The sequence below is a fragment of the Alosa pseudoharengus genome, unplaced genomic scaffold, assembly GCF_046254945.1.
Source record: "Alosa pseudoharengus isolate Yale_2024_CS ecotype anadromous, Long Island Sound unplaced genomic scaffold, YU_APseudo_1.1 YU_APseudo_1.1_scf_5, whole genome shotgun sequence".
NCBI lineage: Eukaryota > Metazoa > Chordata > Actinopteri > Clupeiformes > Clupeidae > Alosa > Alosa pseudoharengus.
In genome coordinates this window covers 35338819-35357979 of record NW_027468837.1, presented here as the reverse complement: position 1 = coordinate 35357979, position 19161 = coordinate 35338819, and the positions used below count along the sequence as shown (strand labels likewise).

At 44.0% G+C, this 19161-nt stretch overlaps 2 protein-coding genes across 6 annotated transcripts; one reads left to right on the top strand and one right to left on the bottom strand.

The window, feature by feature from the left end:
* The first annotated feature begins 18 nt into the window (after window positions 1–18).
* stau1 (staufen double-stranded RNA binding protein 1) lies at window positions 19–12136 on the top strand. Of its 5 annotated transcripts, none has more exons than XM_076267542.1 (15): window positions 19–186; window positions 1037–1405; window positions 1673–1794; window positions 3000–3144; window positions 3797–3947; window positions 4225–4396; window positions 5227–5322; window positions 5517–5729; window positions 6707–6850; window positions 7377–7523; window positions 8360–8435; window positions 8704–9030; window positions 9574–9692; window positions 9999–10072; window positions 10316–12136. In XM_076267542.1, exons 2-15 carry the CDS (start codon window positions 1213–1215, stop codon window positions 10401–10403), a joined length of 2067 nt encoding a protein of 688 aa, XP_076123657.1. In that variant the 5' UTR covers window positions 19–186; window positions 1037–1212; the 3' UTR covers window positions 10404–12136. The 5 variants fall into 5 exon arrangements, with proteins under 5 accessions (XP_076123657.1, XP_076123656.1, XP_076123654.1 ...); XM_076267541.1 differs by having other exon boundaries at window positions 3794–3947; XM_076267539.1 differs by having other exon boundaries at window positions 3000–3156.
* A 906-nt stretch (window positions 12137–13042) lies between these two features.
* Window positions 13043–17308, bottom strand: rdh20 (retinol dehydrogenase 20). Its single transcript, XM_076268110.1, has 5 exons — window positions 16852–17308; window positions 14443–14537; window positions 13568–13716; window positions 13310–13441; window positions 13043–13160 (listed from the first exon to the last, which is right to left on the bottom strand). The coding sequence occupies exons 1-5, from the start codon at window positions 17306–17308 to the stop codon at window positions 13043–13045; spliced, it is 951 nt and encodes a 316-aa protein (XP_076124225.1).
* Window positions 17309–19161: the final 1853 nt, after the last annotated feature.

Sequence of the window (19161 nt, the reverse complement as noted above, 5' to 3'; positions counted from 1 at the left end):
ATCCTGGAAGGGGCGGTCGGAGTTGGCCATTCTCTTTAGTGTTTGCCCTGTCTATCTTTTCCTTGCCACCTCTTCAACAATAATTTAATTCAAAATTAGTAGCAGAACCCCCAAACGGGAGAGATACAAACAAATATTCAAAAAAGTAACCCATGGAGTAACACAACTGGGCAGAGTCATTTCGAGGTGAGATTCATTCAGTCGTGAGATGGGTTCTGAAAAATCGTCTGGCTAGCTGGCTTGGCAATTGCCGCTGACTAGCTAAGGATAACTTAAGCATCTAGCTCCTACCTTGTTGTCTACAGAACATTTCAGTCGTAGTCAATAGGAGTGTCATGTCATGCATGAAGCAGTTGTCAGTTGGATTCGGAAATACCCCGAGAATCTGGGGGGGAAAGCTATATCACCCTCGAGGCTCACAACCAAGACAATAATGTTACACCGTGTCTGCGATGCAGCTTATCTGGCTGGCCACTAGTTAGCTTTCAAGTTAGCTAAGATGGCTTGTAATGACAGCTGATCAGATCTGTAGCAGTTGGAAGTGCAACCGAGTCTTACGTCACCATGACTGGTTGTCTTTGTCAGTCTGGTGTTCTCTAAATCTGTAAAACGGTGTCGAGAATTGTGGGGATGTGAAGGAAAGTATTACAATCATCTGCTAGGGCTACATGTAGGTGGTAGTGAACCCCGTTACATTTTCTGGTACTGGACAGTGAATTACGTTTTGATAACAAATTCCTTAAATATAGACATTTAGATAATAGTCCTGTTTCATGTACACTGTCTGAGATTGAGCAACAGCAGCATTCCACCGGACCGTCAAGGGTATGCCTCTCACGTTACCCCAATATTCATGTTTTTGGCAGGAACAAAAACGGAACTGCATATGCAGTTTATACCCTCTAATGCTCTAAGTTACATTATCCTAACAGGAGCAGGGTGATCGATCTTTGGTTGAAGTAGTGGAGCTGCAATGGAATTTCCATATTTTGTATAATCTGAATTTGTTTCCCCCCCTTTCCTTCCAATTCTTTAGGCAGAGCTTCAATCTATTCTAGTCTTTCCCCCTCTTGCTTTTACTTTCCGCCACACTACTTTGCAGTCCAACACAACCTTGCACTACCTTGTGGCCTTTTTCTGCTACCGTGCTGCTAAGCTCTTGCCTCGACTCCTCCTCAAACAGAAGACTAGACCCCTCTCCAAACAGCCACTATGTCACAGGTTCAATTCCAGTCTCCCAGCAACCCTCTGACCAGCTCTGTCCCCATGGCAATGGCTCCACCTCAGCCGGGCTTCAGCATTCCGTGTGCTGCGGCCCCAACACTTCCCTCGGAGAGTGCCAGTCACCCGCTGCGAAGCTCTGCCTTGCCCTCTGCCTCCGTCACACCCTACAGCAACCCTACAGGTGGGTAACCTCAGTGTTTGATCGACAATTTAGGAGTGTGGAGGTTGACCTCAGTGGACCAACCCCCCCCCTCCCACACACACACACACACACACACACACACACACATTCACTCCCCGAGTCCAAGGAGCTATTTCAGGACCCTCCAAAGGGTTCATGATAGCTTGTCTCTGCCTGTCATCATTATGACTCACTTCAAGTCTGAGGCAGTTAGTCAAGTTCATACCAGTTACACCTCTGATGATGGTTACTATGCTCTCTTCCCAGTTTCTAACATGGCAAACCCTAAAGAGAAGACCCCCATGTGTCTGGTGAATGAGCTGGCCCGCTACAACAAGATCCAGCCCGAGTACAAGCTGCTAAGTGAGCGAGGACCAGCGCACTGTAAGGTAGGCCAGTGTGTCCACACACACACACACACACACACACACACACACACACTCATACACAGGGGCGTCGGAATTGGGGTAAAATAACTACTGATTATAGAGGCCCAAGGGGAGAGAGGGCCCTTGAGAAGTCTGGAATATGTTTTATTTTACCTGGATATTTTAATTTCCTAATTAAATTTCATAACATGGGGGGCCATCAGGACTGCCTATGCAGGGGCCCAGGATCTTGTGCTACGCCCCTACTCACACACACAAAGTGTTCAAGAACCACAGCAGAGTAAGGTAGGCCAGCATGTCCAAGCACACACACACACACCATCTACTCTCTGCTGCACATCAATCACTCAATCTCCCCTCTTTCTCAGACATCATACTCACATGTGCAGACATCCGACTCGTCCACTTAAGCAGAAAAAGCAAGCACCCACTCCCACATATTTTAAACAAGTTAAAGTCACGCAGCCTTGTTTTTGAAACTCCCAGGTGAAAGTTAAAGGACAACCTCTCACACAACAGTATACATTGTGATGTTTTCATATTTCTTGCTGTATAAATCTGAGTAGGAATTTGAGGATTTGGATTTTTTTTAGCTCTTTTGAGCTAATTTATATAAAATGCATCAAAATGCCTCTTTGTATCTAATGTACTCTATAAATAAACTTGCCTTGCCTAAGTTGCCTTTCATCTCCCATTCTCAATTTCCTCTCTCTCTCTCTCTCTCTCTCTCTCTCTCTCTCTCAATTCAATTAAATTCAATTCAAGGTTGCTTTATTAGCATGACTGTAAGTACAGTGTTGCCAAAGCACAATTAAAACAGCATAACAATTAGAACATTGACAGCATTACAGGAAACAGTAACATGTAACATGAAAAATTGTGTGTATGCCCTCACTTTCTCTCTCTCTTTCACACACACACACACACACACGCACACACACACACACACGTAGGCATGTGATCACACACACACACACACACACACAGCACATTATAACACATTGGATTAAGTACAGACATTAGGTCGGGCATTATGGCAAGGTGTCCGACTCACTGTCCCTCATGTCATGGCAAGGTGCAACGTATTTTCTCTCTCTCACTCACGTAACTCTCTCTCTCACTCCCTTTTCTTTCTTTCTCCCTCTCTCTCTCTCTTTCTCTCCCTCTTTCTTTCTCTCTCTCTCTCTCTCTCTCTCTCTCTGCAGATATTCGCGGTGCGCTTGACACTGGGAGACCAGCACTGGGACGCAGAGGGGACCAGTATAAAGAAGGCCCAGCACCTGGCCGCCTCCTGTGCCCTGAGCCAGTCCACCCTGCCCAAGCCCACCCTCAGATCCCCCCGACACCCAGGCAAGAACTCAGGTGTGTGCCTGCCCTGTCTGGGGTGGGAGGGGATGCTGCTCTTTGCAAGCAGTGCACCCCATTCAGGCATATGTTAGACATGCATATACTGTTGAACAAGTACAGTACATGGTAAATGTTAAACATGTAGCATAATGCCGTTTTTATCACTGACATGGAGGTGAGATCTGTTATTCACACTGACATCGATGAAGGAGAAACCGGGACTGACTCTTGCGAGAAGCTGTTGTATATATTTTTATGAAGTATTCAGTATTAAGTATTGTAAGAAAATTGATGATGCAGAAAAATATACAGAAAAAGGTTCAAAACTACACTCTTAAAATGAATGTGTTGTCTCTATCTGGACACAGAGATGTGTTAAAAAACAACACAATTGTGTTGTTTTCAATGCAAGTTGTGTTATTTTCAACACATATTGTGTAATAAATTTTTTAAAAAAGTCTTCAAACTGTGTTTTCCTTATCTGGACACAGAGATAAAAACAACGCAAGTTGTATTTCAACACATTCGTTTTAAAAGTATACCTAATCACATTAATCCCGCTGTTCACTATTTATACCTGGTATGTATGGTCTTGTAGCCCTTTTATACTCCTAAAGTGGTAGTGATTTCCGATTTATGTTCTGTCTGTCAGCAGACAGCCTCACACACACGGTGGAACTGAACGCACTGTGTATGAAGCTGGGTAAGAAGCCCACCTACAAGCCTATAGACCCCTACCCCGCCATGCGACCCAGCTTCAACTACAGCATCAGGCCCCCGGGTCCCTACGCTCGCTCCATGCAACAGTAATGGGACTTAACCATACTTCTCTGTCTTCCCTCTCTTCACATCTATGACCCTGTCCATATAACCTTTGACCTTTCAACTCTCACCTCTCCTTATGTCCCATCCTCAAATATTCTCATTTTTCTGTTTACACCAGATCATTGTCCCTCTGTAGCCACCGTAGTTATGTTGGATGTTTAGTGTGTCTCAAAGATAACATTCCTTGACAGTATTTTATCAGTCGCTTGTGTGTGCCAGTGTTTGCCTAATGTGTGTCTTTGCTTTGCATTCTTTGAGGTACTACTACCCCTTTCCCCCAGTGGGGCCTGTGGTGTACCACATGGAGCTTAACATCGGGGGGCAGCAGTTCTACGGCAAGGGCCGCACGCGGCAGGCCGCCAAGCACGACGCTGCTGCTAAGGCCCTGAAGAGCCTGCACAAGGAGCCACTGCTGCAGCAACTACCTGAGGTCAGTTTGACGACCTCGATTGTGACAATATTTTTAGCATAGTTTTAAAAAAAAAGCATTATTATAGAGCCTGAAAATGAGTTATGAGCCAGTCAGTGAAATTAGTGGCCAGTGAAGTGAAATTAGTGGTATGTTGAGCATAAAGCTTGAAATGTGTTCACATTTGACAAACATTGGTGAACATTCCTGGCAGAGTTTTTGTTTTTGCGTGTTTTTGTGTAGAAATGGCCACAAATGTTTGCGTCTGCTTGATGAATTTGAACACACTTCTGGCTTTAGGCTCAACACTTCTCACATTCCATAGCATACTGCTTACCACTGTTGAGTCCGCAGCATTATGTTAATCTACACGTAATGTGTGGATTTAAATGGATGTAAATCCATTCCTGTGTTTCTGCACTGATATAAAAGCTGGTCATGTGCAGTCATTCAGATATCCTCTTAGCAGAAGCACATACAGTCACTGATGTTGCTTTTTGGAGAGTAAACAAGCTTGTCCTGTCTCAGATCTACACTAGGCTCACTACACAAATCAATTGAAGCATTTTGTAGATTTTAGAGTCCTCAAGTTTTCAAAGGTGGTGGCTCGCTATGTAAGTGTTATGGCACCTCCCTACTTAACAGAAAAACAAAGAAATAGTTATTATATGCAATGTTTTGTTTTCTTGTTTTTCTGTTACTGAGTCATCCAGCACTCTCAAAATTGCAAAACGATTGAGAGAAACCTGCTCCATTTCTTGTTTTAACTCCCAATGTATGCCCATGTTAGAGTCAAATGCTTTGTGTGTTTATATACATCCATCAAGTGATCATGTTCTCTCTGTCCCCAGAATGATGAGGAATCTTTGGAAGAAAACCTCAATAAATCGGAGATAAGCCAGGTGTTTGAAATCGCCCTCAAGCGGAGTATGCAAGTGAGCTTTGAGGTATGCCCTCCAGAGGTGTAGGTGAAATGGATCAGTGAGTGGGCTTCTGATTAAATGAATGAATGAATGAATGAATGAATGAATGAATGAATGACCAACTAACTCTTGGTGGAATAGAGCAAGTGCTTTGCTTCTAGACAGTCGAGTCCCTGATGTCTATTGGCCGTTCTTCACCTTGTTTGTGATTGGCTCAGGTACTGAAGGAAGTGGGCCCTCCGCACATGAAGAGCTTCGTGGTGCGTGTGTCGGTAGGCGAGTTCTTCGGGGAGGGTGAGGGCAAGAGCAAGAAGATCGCCAAGAAGCTGGCCGCCACAGCTGTGTTGGACGAGCTCCGGCGCCTGCCCCAGCTGCCCAGCACCGAGAAGACGCCGCCCCGCATCAAGAAGAAAGCCAAGTCCATCGTCAAGGTCAGAAGGGAATGATTGGTCTTTTCATTTCTTTTCATTTTTATTGGTGTACCATGTATATGCTCAGGGACCTGGGTTCGATGCCGACCTTAGGTCATTTCCATAACCCTCTGCCCATTTCTTTCTCCCACTCATTTCCTGTCCACTGTCCTTTCAAAGACTGTGTGGTGTGTGGTTTGTGGTGTGTGTGTGTGTGTGTGTGTGTGTGTGTGTGTGTGTGTGTGTGTGTGTGTGTGTGTGTGTGTCAGGGTTTCCGTTGTCCGGTAATTACCGGACATTGGCTGAAAAAAAAATGAAATGTCCGACAAAATGAAATCTCTCCGGTCAATGACAGGCTCTACGGTTTGAAAAGTAAGCTATTAAACAACACGCATAGCCTATGCTGCATTTCAAATAGGAAGCGCAGACTAGCCTTAAAAAAATTTTCAGAGGCCAGACGCGATGGATGATGATAAATTGGTAACGTCTGAAGCCTCAGGTGTCCGGTCAACTCCACCACCACCAGATAAAAAGCAGAAGTGTCGGGCGTATCTTTCGGAATCAGTGACATTGGAAGTGCAGTTGCGGGGGGTGCGGCCGCTCCAAGACACTATCATTCTCCGTGTACACTGGACATGCAAAGTGTTCTTTACCCAAAGCATACAGTAGGCCAATGCGTTCTCTGTCTATGATCTGCAGGGTTAGGGCCTCCTCGACGAGGAGATTGCTGGTCCGCGGATAATTTCTGGCACAATTAAACGGTATCATTGAACCGCGGCCGAAATAAAAAGAAACTAAACATTTCCCAGAATTGGAAACATTTCTTAATTTATTGTTATCAAATAAAGAGGCATAGCATTAGGGGGTAGTGGTGTGAGCGCTCATTCTTGTGTGTGCGGCTGTGCGCATCTGTGAGATTGTATTTACTAGGGCTTATGTAGCACATGTAGTGAGTAAAGGGCTTGTGTGTGTGTCTTGTGTTACGTTGTGTTCTCCAGCTGCAGACCAGCCCTGAGTACGGGCAGGGCATGAACCCCATCAGCCGCCTGGCTCAGATCCAGCAGGCCAAGAAGGAGAAGGAGCCCGAGTACCTGCTGGTCACTGAGAGGGGCTTACCCCGACGCCGAGAGTTCATCATGAAGGTGGGAGCCACTGGGGACGCACTTCCACATTCATTTAAACTTACGCCTTCTCTTTACATCCTCATTGTGACTTACTAATCTCTCTATTCTGTTTATTTTATCTTAAACAATCCCAAGCATTTGCTGTACTATTGTTAAACACTAAGCTCTTTGTATGAAGGTTTAAGTATAAATATAAAATAGCTTAATTATAAAGCTTTAGAAATGTTCTTTGAAGAGCTGAGAACATCTCCTCTCATAGCACGACTTAAAACTAGTCTTGCTGATCCTAGGCTTACCACCTGACACCACTGACACTTGGCTGTTTAAAAACAGCACTCACTGATGCACTTATTCTTATTGTACTCTACCTTTTTTAATTGTCCTAGAGTTGTTGAGAGAATTGCTTTAAAAAGCAAACTGTTTACCATGTTGTCAGTCACTTTGGCTAAAAATGCGTCAGCCAAATGTCATGTAATGTAATATGTAATCAGTTGTGTATCAAGGGTGATTTTATTGACTCTCTCTCCCTCTCTTGCTCGATCAGGTGACTGTCGGTGGGCAGTGTGCGGAGGGGATGGGGCCCAGTAAGAAAGTGGCCAAGCGCAACGCTGCTGAAAAGATGCTGGAGCTCCTGGGGTTCAAAGTGCCTCAACCACAGCCTCCAAAACCTGCCCTAAAAACCGAAGAAAAGGTAGCACACCTCAGGTCCATGCAAACACATACCCACTGGATGGAATTTTGGGTTACACTTTACTTGACAGTATGGACATAAGAGTGACATGACACTGTCATGAACGTGTCATAAACAAGTCATAAACATTTATGACATAACGCTTCTGTCATTAAGTGTCATTCGGTTTTTGTCATAACAAGTTAGGGTTAGGATTAGGGTTAGAGGTTAGGGTTAAAATTCATGTGTCATAACAGTGTCATGTCACTCATTTGTCGATACTGTCAAGTAAAGTGTTACCGAATTTTGAATAAGCCTTTGGAAATACATGTTGTACTTGTGAATATTTTAAGTGTAACTCCTGAGTAAAAACAATCTAGGGTCTATTTAAGGTAGTTAACAAGTTTAAACTTTTGATTGAGAGCACAATTACGTTAATTGGCGGAGCAAGACTGTTTTCTTGCATTAACACTGAATGGGCTTACTGTAAAGTGAAGGCTAAAGGGGCAGCTAGCACGTCAAAAAACAAACGCTATTTTATACCATTGATGATGCTCAAAATATAATTACACTTCTTTGGTATTGTGGTGGGAGTCCATACAGAAAAACTGAAGTATTGTAAGTTTTGAAAGTGTACAGAGAGGTTATAACAAGTCTACAATACTTGAATCTGAAGGAAGACAAATAATTCCCTGGCTTTGTGGTGTACAAATGGAAACGTTACTGGATACGGGTGTGTGTGTGTGTGCGTGTGTGTGTGTGTGTGTGTGTGTGTGTGTGCGCGTGTGTGTGTGTGTGTGTGTGTGTGCGTGCGCGGAAGTATGTCTGATTTGACTATGAGTCTTGTCTTGTTCAAGCCTCCCCTGAAGAAGCCGGGAGATGGCCGCAAAGTGACCTTCTTTGAGCCCGGCTCAGCGGATGAGGCAGGCTTAGGTGAGTGTGGTCCAGTTAGCCCCGTGGACTTGCTGAAAGAGAAAATGAAAGTCAAACACATGTAGCTCATCACATGGCATGAGCAAGCCAAATTTATTAGGACACTTGCAGTGTTTGTTGCTCCGTTGTGTTATTTTTGAGAGGTGACAGGATGCAAAATAATTGAATAGTTTGCTGCTTGTGAAGTTACATTTCACTGCTAGTAATGTACTGTCATGACCGTGATATGACAAATAAATCTCTCTAAATATCTTGGTGTTGCTCACAGTTCCAAAGGAGGAAGACTACCGGCTGCCCTTCCTCAACCACCCTCAGCTGCCAGCGGGCATCCTACCCATGGTGCCCGAGTTGGCCCAGGCGGTGGGTGCCAGTCAGGGGCCTCACATGCAGGAGTACGGGCGCCAGGTGGTGGCCAACCCCGCCAAGGCCTCGCTGACGGCCCTGATCGCCAAGGAGCTGCTGTACGCGGGCACCTCCCTCACCGCGGAGAGCGTGCTGAAGGGCAGCAACAGCCTGGCGCTGATCCCCCACGGTCCACTCACACGGCCTTCCGAACAGCTGGCCTACCTGTCCTCTGTACAGGGCCTGCAGGTAGGTCCTCACACAACGACCCCCCCCCCCCCCCCCCACACACACACACACACACACACACACACACACACACACACACACACACACACTTTAAAGGAGCTATGTGGAGTTTTTTTAAAGTTGAAGACATTCAAAAAGGGGGAACCAACCAGGGTTCAAATCCAACCCGCGGTCACTTCCTGATCCCACCCCATCTCTCTCTCCCCTTGCTTCCTGTCACTCTTCACTGTATGAAGGAAGGCGGTAGCCCAAAAATGAGGCCCGGGTTAGCTGGCATGCATGCTAAGTTCTTCATATTCTGTTGCTATTTCTAGTTAATTTGAATGTTTTAAGCTAAAATTCATCTATAGGCTTTTACTCAGTACAAAGCTCTCTGAGGAGCTGTCATACCTGACTTCTATATCAGGCTTCTGAGTAGGGCCACATGCATCCAAACGCACACACATGCACATTAACCTTTAAAGTTAACCTCTTCACAGATGTCATAGACACTCACACATTTGAATGCAGTCTGACAGTGATGCCGCGTGTCTGCCTTTACAGGTAGAATACAAGGACTTCCCTAAGAACAACAAGAATGAGTATGTGTCCCTCATCAACTGCTCCTCCCACACCCCTCTCATCAGCCACGGCATCGGCAAAGACGTGGAGTCCTGTCACGATATGGTCAGTACTAGCAGACACAGTTCACTCACGAGAAGTTTTATAATGGTGTCCCTGATGTCTATTAACACGGGCAGTGATGACTGTTAGTCCTCATATCAAATAGTCTTGACATCAGCGGAAGTGGTGTTTTTTGCGCTGCTTTTTTGAAGAACTGCAGTTCTCTGGCATCATGCCTGAATTCAGGTGTGGGCCAGGCCGTTTAGGATTTAAGAATAGATAAGTAAATATAGATGTAACACTTTCAAACATCTCTGATAACTTCCCTGCTTGAAGCCCTGGTGACTGTGCCTCTCTCCACCTTCCTAGGCTGCCCTGAACATCCTCAAGCTGCTCTCAGGCCAGCAGCCAGCTGAGCGAACAGGAAATGGACCAATCACGGGGTCAGTCTCTCCGCTCATGTAGCGCTTCTGTGCTGAAAATGTATTTGTCTTGTGGGGGAGCTGTGGCCTAAATGGCAGCATCCATACCACATTTCCTGTCGACCAAACTCCCTGTGTGAATGAAAGGCTAAAACCCCCAAAATGAACTACTACTAAAAAAAAAAAATGTCCCCATCTAAGGTACATTGCTGTGTGGGGATGTGTACTAACAGACGGCTGTCGTTCCGCCATCACCTCCCACAGGTGTGCCAAACAGGACCAGGAGACGGCCCCGCTGATCAAGGCGACCAACTCCAGCCCCATGGTCCAGACTCTGGACGGCACGGTGTAGACATGTCCACCCCCCCCCCCCCCCCCCCCCCCACACACACACACACACCTCGAGCACTGGAGCAAACCCACGCACTGGCCATGTGCCAATCAGCACGAGAGCTAGAGAGGCTCTTATAAGGAGTCTCCCTAGCATCTTGAGCTCGAGGCACTCCAGAGGTGTCTACATGGAGACTGTGTCCCTGTCATGACGAAGTGTAATGGTTCTATTTATTTGTAAAAAAAGGACAGGGAAAAGAAATACCAAGCGAGAAAAGTCCAGCTTGGCCAAGCTTCATTATGCCAAGAATGGTGAACCGTTTTCTGTTTAAATGGAATCAAAATGCTAGAATGTGGTTTCTTGAGTATAGAGATTATTTAGTTGTGCATTCATTTGTGTTTATTACTTTATTCTTTCACTACAGGAGATTCAGAGATTATGTATCAGTTTTGTGAAGGCTGAAATTTCAGAGGTCTATAGAGTTAAGGTGTTGATGCATTGGTCAACGCTTCTGAGCGATGTTGCTGGGCAGTCATATGACCTTTTCATAGTGTTTGGGACAAATGATCACGGATCACTGAAGATTACAGTTTTCCAGAGAATCAATGGGAAAGTTCTCAAACATCACTTACCAACACTGCCTGGTAATATTGCTTTAGCGTTGCTCTGTGCATCATCCCTTTGATGTATAATTCTATGGAGGCACCATTGTATGACATGATGAAGCTTGCCTACACTGTGGGTTTTCTCCAGTGCTTGAGAATAAAACAATGTTAATAATACTCATTGCCATGTACTGTAGGTCGAAAGGGTCTTCATTTTTCTTTAGCTGTTACTCTATCACAATCTGTCTTTCTTTCTCTCTCTCACTCTGTCCATTCTTTCTCTCCTCTGTTCTATTTTCTTTCTCCATCTCTCAACACTTGTTTCTGTCCATCTTTCTAAACTTTTTTTTTTTTAATCCATCTCGAAGTCCCTCTCTTTCTCTCTCTTTCACACGTCTACCCCACACATTGATGTGGGGGTAGGATGGGATATTGTGAATTTCAGTGTAGGGTTGCAGCAGTATACTGACATTGTGGTATACCGTGATCTGAAAATCAGTTACCATACCATGTGTATTTGTCTGTTAATGGTATTGTAAAAAACGGAATGAATGCAGTGGCTGGCAAAGGAGAGAACAAGCAAGTTTGCCGGTCTTTGAGAATACCATCCTGCTGTGCAGATCAAAGCATTTATCCCGTTAATGATTTTAATCCCTAACAAAATAAAGGTGTGAACGTTTCAACGTTCATCATAAAATACACTATTCAAATAATTTTCTACATCCCAGCCTTCCTGTCTAAATCTGTATGTCCATTTGGTAATCTCTGACATACAGACACACTATAGACAAATACTGTGAAACCGTGACATTTTCCGAGACGGTGATACTGCAAAAATCTCATACTGTTGCAATCCTATTTCAGTGTAGCGTGTGTGTGTGTGTGTGTGTGTGTGTGTGTGTGTGTGGTGACGTCCTGTGATGTCCCCCTTTTTGTTTTACGTGCGTGCGTGTGTGTGTGTTTGGGGATATGTTTGTTAGTAAGTATGGTTGGTTGTTTGTGGGTGTGTGTCTCGTGTGGGTGTGTGTATGTGTGTGTGTGCGTGCAGTGGTCATCAGTCAAGTGGCCCACCTCCCATTACCCTCAATGTAAGAGAGTCCTCCTGGATGCCTCACTCATTAAAAAGGTGTCACTGTGGCACAAAGTCAACGTCTGCGCCTCTGAGCTTTGTGATGATAGTTTGTACGATATGTAGTAAAAAATGATATTCACATGAAAGTATCTGGTGCGCACCATGTTTATTTCTGCCCATATCTTCTTAGAGGCCTCGAGTTTTTGGTGTGCATGCAAAGGTTTCTGGTGCGCACCAGATATATATATATATACTTTTTTTGTCCGTATGTCCATAGCGATCACTGGGTATATAAAGACACATAGTTATGCAGATGAGCTGTGTGTGTGTGTGTGTGTGTGTGCAGGGCAGTGCACTGTTTGACACTTTAATATAGACTCACAGCAATTATATTAACATCTGTGTTGTGTTTATTTTATAGAAATATGGTTTTGTTTTTAATACCAAGGGAGAGGATTAGCCAATTACAAAATATTGAAAAACCTTTTGTGTCAATGGCAAGTCATGGGGAGACAGATACCATCTTTCACCTCAGCCTCCTGTGTGTAGCTATACTACTCAGGTTCGTAGCTAAACACTTCAATGAGACAAGTCAGTGGTTGGTGATTGTCTCAACTTAAAGTTCCTACCTAAACCTGAATACATAGCAGGACTCGGAGATGGATTGTATCCAACAATTTAACATTCATAGCTCATTATCGATTTGGCACATTCAAGTTCAGTGGTTCAATGGCCATTAATGGTCAACTGGTTTCAGGGCTTTTTACGTACAAAATTAAATTCTGGAGTTCCAATTAGGAAGGTGTGCTTGACTGCATCCCATTTGTCTAAACAGACATAACTCAATAATAAATACATCATAACCAAATCAGGCACTCTCATATAGCTCTTCCCATCTGCTCTGTGATTAGACCAACAGGACTTCCAAAAAGACTTCCAGAATTGTGTGTAGAGATGACAAGTTTGCAGCTTCTGTGTGGTGTCTATGCAGCCTTGATTGCTCCATTGGCTGTCTTGTTCTTTTTCTCAATGAAGGGATACATGCTCTTGTCAGACCCCACAAAGCGATAGGTTGCCACGTTTGCATCCCAGGGAAGCAGCCTGCAGGGAAGAGAGGGAAGGAAACTTAGCTGGAGAAGGAGGACATATTGGAGGGACTGGAGAGCATACTTAATCACTCAGTCACTGTGTAGGCTTACACGGTCAGCCTGAATCTAAAGGTGTGTGTGTGTGTGTCTGGTAGTACTCACGCCTTAGCTATGTAGGGGATGTAAGTCAGTCTTGGAATGCAAACAAGTGGTTGGTCAATAAGAATTGCATTCATCGCCTGCTGGACTACGTAAACAGGATCCTGAGCCGACAGAACCAATTCTGCTTCCTCCCTGCAGGGGGCAGAAGAGAGTTCAGTACCCTGTAGCCTTGCCAGATTTGCTATGAAGATGTGGATGTTGTGGCAAGCTCTGATCCCCCACTGCTCCCTCAGGACCATAGAAGAGAGCATGGCCTACCTTATCTTGCAGCCTTCAAACATGTCATTGTCTATCAGGTAGGGACAGACCAGTGTGGTCTTTATGCCGTCACACTCTTCCTCTGTTAGGAGCTCGTGGGTCAAAGACTCATGGAAGCCGACAGCTGCAAACTTACTGGCACAGTAATCCTGCACATTCACACAACATCATCAATCACAAGTAACGACAGGGATTAGAAAGAAAGGTAAGACCCTCTGTAGATCCGCTATCAGACAGCAATTTGATAACACCCATTCTTGAATTTAAATGTCTTCCCCTGCCTCTACCATTATAGCATCTATGTCACAAGTTTGTATTTTACTCCTGTCTGGTGTTATCACAGATTGCAGTGAGATGGACTGTACTGGACTTAATTTGACAAACAGATTACAGTGAGGTTGTTTGTACTGTACTGAATGTAATACAGATGGCAGTTAGTTTCTCTGTACTGACCTTAACTTGACACAGATGGCAGTGAGCTTGTCTGTACTGACCTTAACTAGACACAGATGGCAGTGAGCTTGTCTGTACTGACCTTAACTTGACACAGATGGCAGTGAGCTTGTCTGTACTGACCTTAACTTGACACAGATGGCAGTGAGCTTGTCTGTACTGACCTTAACTTGACACAGATGGCAGTGAGCTTGTCTGTACTGAATTTAACTTGACACAGATGGCAATGAGCTTGTCTGTACTGAACTTAAGTTATTACATTACATTTAGCAGACACTTCTTGACCAAGTTGACACAGAGGGCAGTGAGCTTGTCTTTTCAGACCTTTACTTGACACAGACGGCAGTGAGCTTTTCTATACTGAACTTAACTTTACACAGATGGCAGTGAGCTTGTCTGTACTGAACTTAACATGGTCTTACCTCCACACAGGCAGTAGCAAACAGACCCAGGACACTGGCCACAGTGACAATGTGGCCATGGTTATTAGCCTTCATCTGTGGCAGGAACGCTTTCACTGTCTGCCATGGACAGATCAGACAGGGGACACGTTAGGAAAAGCAGCTCTGAGAGTGAGTAGTGTCACAGAATTAGAGGTCATATCCCTTTACAAAAAGACAAAGAAACGCTTTACTTGACATAAGAGTGACATGACTCTGTCATAAACATCTGAAACTGTCATGGCTCTAATCCTAACACCTAACCCTAACACTAATCCTCCTAACCCTAACTTGTTATGACAAAAAACGAATGTCACTTAATAACACAAGTGTTATGTCATAAACGTTTATGACTTGTTTATGACACATTCATGACAGTGTCATGTTACTCACTCTTATGTCAATACTGTCAAGTAAAGTGTAACCAATGATTTTTACATAAATAAGGAAGTGGTACCTGTTAAAGTTAAACAGTGCATTAGTTTGCACATTCAACTCAGAAAAGGGGTATTATATGCAGAGGCAGACATTCCGGTTCAAGTCCTGCCATATATTATTTCTACCTGTGCACTTAACACAGGTGATATCACTAATTATCTTATCTACCTGGCTGCTAATTAGGATGAGCTGGTTTACTAAATGGTTGGATCAAATATTTGGCAGGACTTTTACCTTTGAACCCGGGATGTCCGCGTCTGATTATATGGATCATTAACGTGATTACAACAAAGTAAAAGTGTAGAACTATGTAAAGCCCTTATGCTCTGTAGGCCTCTTAATGGGTCTAACTAGTGAGAGGATCACCTGTGTGAATTGTACGGTTTCTACATAGGCGAATGTAAACATGCTTAAAGAGATCAGGCCATGTGAAGCTATGTGTTTTTAGCCACAGTGTGTCATGTGTTGCAATGTGGTTCGAAGCTAATAATAAACTACACCCTTTCCTTCATAGTCTTCCACTCATGCTTAGAGGACATAATCTTATGAGCTAGTGGTTGCACAACTGCCAACTCTCACACATTCGATTGGTTTGTGAGTGCGCCAATCAAATGATTAAATCTCACTCTCCTCTCAATGTGTGAGAGTTGGCAGCTGTAATTTATGACGTGACGTGATGATCCTCCTACATTGCAGCACTGACTGGTATTTTTGGAGAGCCAAAAAGGCATCAAGTGGATGAAGTGGCTAATGCTATAGCCAGGTCAAGCTACTCATAGATTATTTAAGCATATGTTAATTAATGCTGTACATGTAGAGGAACACATGGGAGTTGCTGTTAAAATGTTTATGATCCCACAGAAAGTCATCGAGAGATCACCAAAAGACAGCATGCTGCTGCTTTTGTGACATAAATGACACAAGCCAATCTACATGAGGCTCTGGAACATTGATAAGAGGGGTGAAATTTGATTGGCTGTTTCAGCACAGATAAACAGCATCATAACAAAATAACATTTGCACCATCACCTTGACACTTACTCTCACAGAGCACCTTACCTTACTATGCACAGAGAATCACAGGCTCAGTCCCTGCCTCAGTCATTGCAAGCGCCTCATGCTTAATCATCCACTATGTGGATACTGTTTTAGACCTGATTTAGATTTAGTGTTATTTAGTATAATTTGTATTTTAGTATATTCTTTATCTTCTACAGTCCTTATTGCTTAGTTGTGTTTTTTTTATATTATATACTTTTAATTACTTTTTCTGATGTTAGTGAATGTTGTGTGTGATGTCTGTATGCTACTGAGACCTTGAATTTCCCCTTGGGGATCAATAAAGTATCTATCTATCTATCTATCTATCTATCTATCTATCTATCTATCTATCTATCTATCTATCTATCTATCTAACAACTTTTATTGTTTTATAGACTGCCTACCGCTGGACATAAAATTGGAGCTGCTCTGCCCTGTCCTGTCCTGCATGTGTGTGACTCAGAAGCATCATTAAACTCCTTTAATGTTACTGTGACCCATGACTGGGGATGTGTGGGGGTGAGTCTTTATTTTTACATCCATTGCCCCTCCATGTGCACCCCTGTTCTGCTCATCTAATCAACCAATCAATGAGAGCTGATCATCAGCATAGCAGTAGGGGCTCAGTGGCTCAGGAGGTAGAGGAGCAGCTTGGCGGTTCGACCCCCGCTCCTGACCTTGCTGAAATGTCCTTGAGCTAGACACTGAACCCCAAACTGCCCCTAATGAGCAGGTCGGCACTCTCTGGCAGCCTCTGCCATCGGTTTATCACTGTGTGTTTGAATGGGTAAATGTGAGGCATTCAATTGTACTGTAAAGCACTTTGAGTGATTGGAGGAGTAGCAAAGCGCTATATGAATGCAGATAGTCAGAGAATATTAAATGAGTGATCAGTTCTGACAGTAGGAACACTCACCCAGAAGTGGGCATGGCAGTTGACCTTCAGTGTCCTCTCCACCATGTCATCTGGGCAGTCCAAAAGACGGTGCCCTGCCACCACGCCAGCATTGTTAATCAGAAATGTGACATCCCTGCCCAGGTCCTTCCTGACAAGATCGGCCACCTTGTACACTGTATCTCGGTCGGTCACGTCCACCGTGTATGTGTGGGCCTTGCCACCAGCCTCACGCACCAGCTTGGCCGTCGCCTCGTTGGTCTCGGCGTTCACGTCCCACAGCACGACCTCGGCCCCTTCACGGACGAACTGCAGGGCGAAGAGGCGCCCCAGGCCACCCCCGGCTCCAGTGATGAGCACCAGCTCCCCACTGATGTCCTTGGTGCGCGGCCTCATGACGATCCGTAAGCACCCGCGCAAGATGAAGTAAACCACATCCAGCATCATCATCTGCATGTCCATTAGGATAATCATGGTGGCTGGCTGTTAGGTTGACTGATGGTGGGTTCTGGGGCTGGCTGTGTGTTTGTGTGCGAAGCTGCAGACGGCCAAGCTGGGTCTCCCTGTGTGGATGTCGCTCAGTCAGGCGCTCGGTCTCTCTCCAGGGTGCGCGGGGCCTCGGCACAGGATTTATGCAAGGATTTCTGACATCACTAACCCCGTCCACGGATTAGGGTGGAAATATGTTGAGCTACCAATAAAAACACCTTTGTTGCGAAATCAACAATCATATTTATCCGTAAAAGTGTCACCCGTAAAAGGTACCCTTTACTCTTTATATTTAGACTGAAGACTGAAAGACTGAAAGTATCACATAGCCAAATATTTAATGTAACTGGTTGTAGGCCTTATTAATTTACACACATGACTGTGATCCAAACAACTCAAGTTCTGTAAGCCCCATTAATACAGTATTTATTTGATAACACGTAGTTTCAACAATGACAGTGGCATCATTTGTCTGTTATGCCCACAAAAACGGTTGGTATAGTATTTGTTAGATTATGGTAGTAACTGTTAGTTGGTAGTACCTAGCAGCTGTTGACCTCAGTGACCTGTGAGATCACTACAACTGAAAACATTTATCATCACTTTATAATGGAGGTGTGTCACTTCCTTTGACATCCAGCATTCACACCCTATAGATCAACAACCAACTACACAAACCACTCTGCAGAATCAAAGCCTCCTCTACTCAGCTCAGTCCTCATCTCAAATCCAATGTGAGCTTTTACTGTAAAGCCTGGACTCTTCCTGATCTAAAACAAGCTTGGAGTTTATATAGGCCTACCATACTTACTGCTATACATTTGACATGTTCAAAGTCAGTCAAAGAGGAGCGCAATGTAACCGTGGAAAATATTTCATATAGGTGGTATTTCTATCAGTCTGGGGAAAGGCAAAATTTCAGTGTTAGTAATTATCTCTAACCCCACATAGTGGCTGGAGAAGAATCACTCTGTGATGTTCTGCATCACATCATGTTTTTCTCTTTTCTGTGTCTGTCTGTATCTGAACCATTTACATCACAAGACATCACAATGTCTTTGTAGATTATATATATACATATATATATATATATATATATATATATATATATATACAGTAGATGTACATTTTTGGATGTATGAATTATAAACATATCTTAGAAATTATGGATGTTAGATAGATATTGGTCAGTACTTGATGCATGAGGGATCAATCAGGAACCCTGTTTAATTAATGTCTGAATGAATGAATGAATGAATGTCTATCAGTAGTTTAGTGCGTTATTGGTGGTCGTGGTGACCTCACATCATGTACTCAATGGGCTAGATTTCTTTCTGTGTGCCTGGTGTGAGAGGGCCCCACGTGTCAGTAAAAGTAGAAGTAGTAAGAAGATCTGGAAATGTATATGCATGTGCAGTTAATCCTTTTGAAAGGGGGCAGGATGCTAGATTCTTTGGTGGGGTGACATGTAGAGCGGTTGGCCTTTAGAACAGTGTTTCCTTGTTTGGGATGTTAACCTCATATACAAGGTTACCATTTACAGAGCAGGCAAATCTGGAACTTAAACACTGAGATTTTACTAGTGAGAAAGAACTTAGAGCACAAACTAAAGCTAAAACTAAATATAGCTAAATCTAAAATACTATCACAAGATGCCACTTTTTCAACTGTGGTAATCAGCTTTTGTTTTTCCCACAGACAAAATGGCTGAAATCTGAAATTGTGTCATCTATAGTGGACCTATGTATTCTCTCTCTAAACTTAAAGCAGCATTCATGTAAGTGGGTGGACAAACGGCCAAAATCCACACCATTTCCCATTTGGGGCCGATAGCTGAT

Excerpts from the sequence above, each read along its gene's own strand:
- stau1 (XM_076267538.1), top strand. The coding sequence starts at position 1,213 with ATGTCACAGGTTCAATTCCAGTCTCCCAGCAACCCTCTGACCAGCTCT. Across the intron at positions 7,524-8,359 it reads CCCTAAAAACCGAAGAAAAG|CCTCCCCTGAAGAAGCCGGG; the intron begins GTAGCACACCTC and ends GTCTTGTTCAAG. Across the intron at positions 9,693-9,998 it reads TGGAGTCCTGTCACGATATG|GCTGCCCTGAACATCCTCAA; the intron begins GTCAGTACTAGC and ends CCACCTTCCTAG.
- rdh20 (XM_076268110.1), bottom strand. The coding sequence starts at position 17,308 with ATGATTATCCTAATGGACATGCAGATGATGATGCTGGATGTGGTTTAC. Across the intron at positions 13,442-13,567 it reads TTTGAAGGCTGCAAGATAAG|GGAGGAAGCAGAATTGGTTC; the intron begins GTAGGCCATGCT and ends TGCCCCCTGCAG. Across the intron at positions 13,161-13,309 it reads ATCCCCTACATAGCTAAGGC|GCTGCTTCCCTGGGATGCAA; the intron begins GTGAGTACTACC and ends TCTTCCCTGCAG.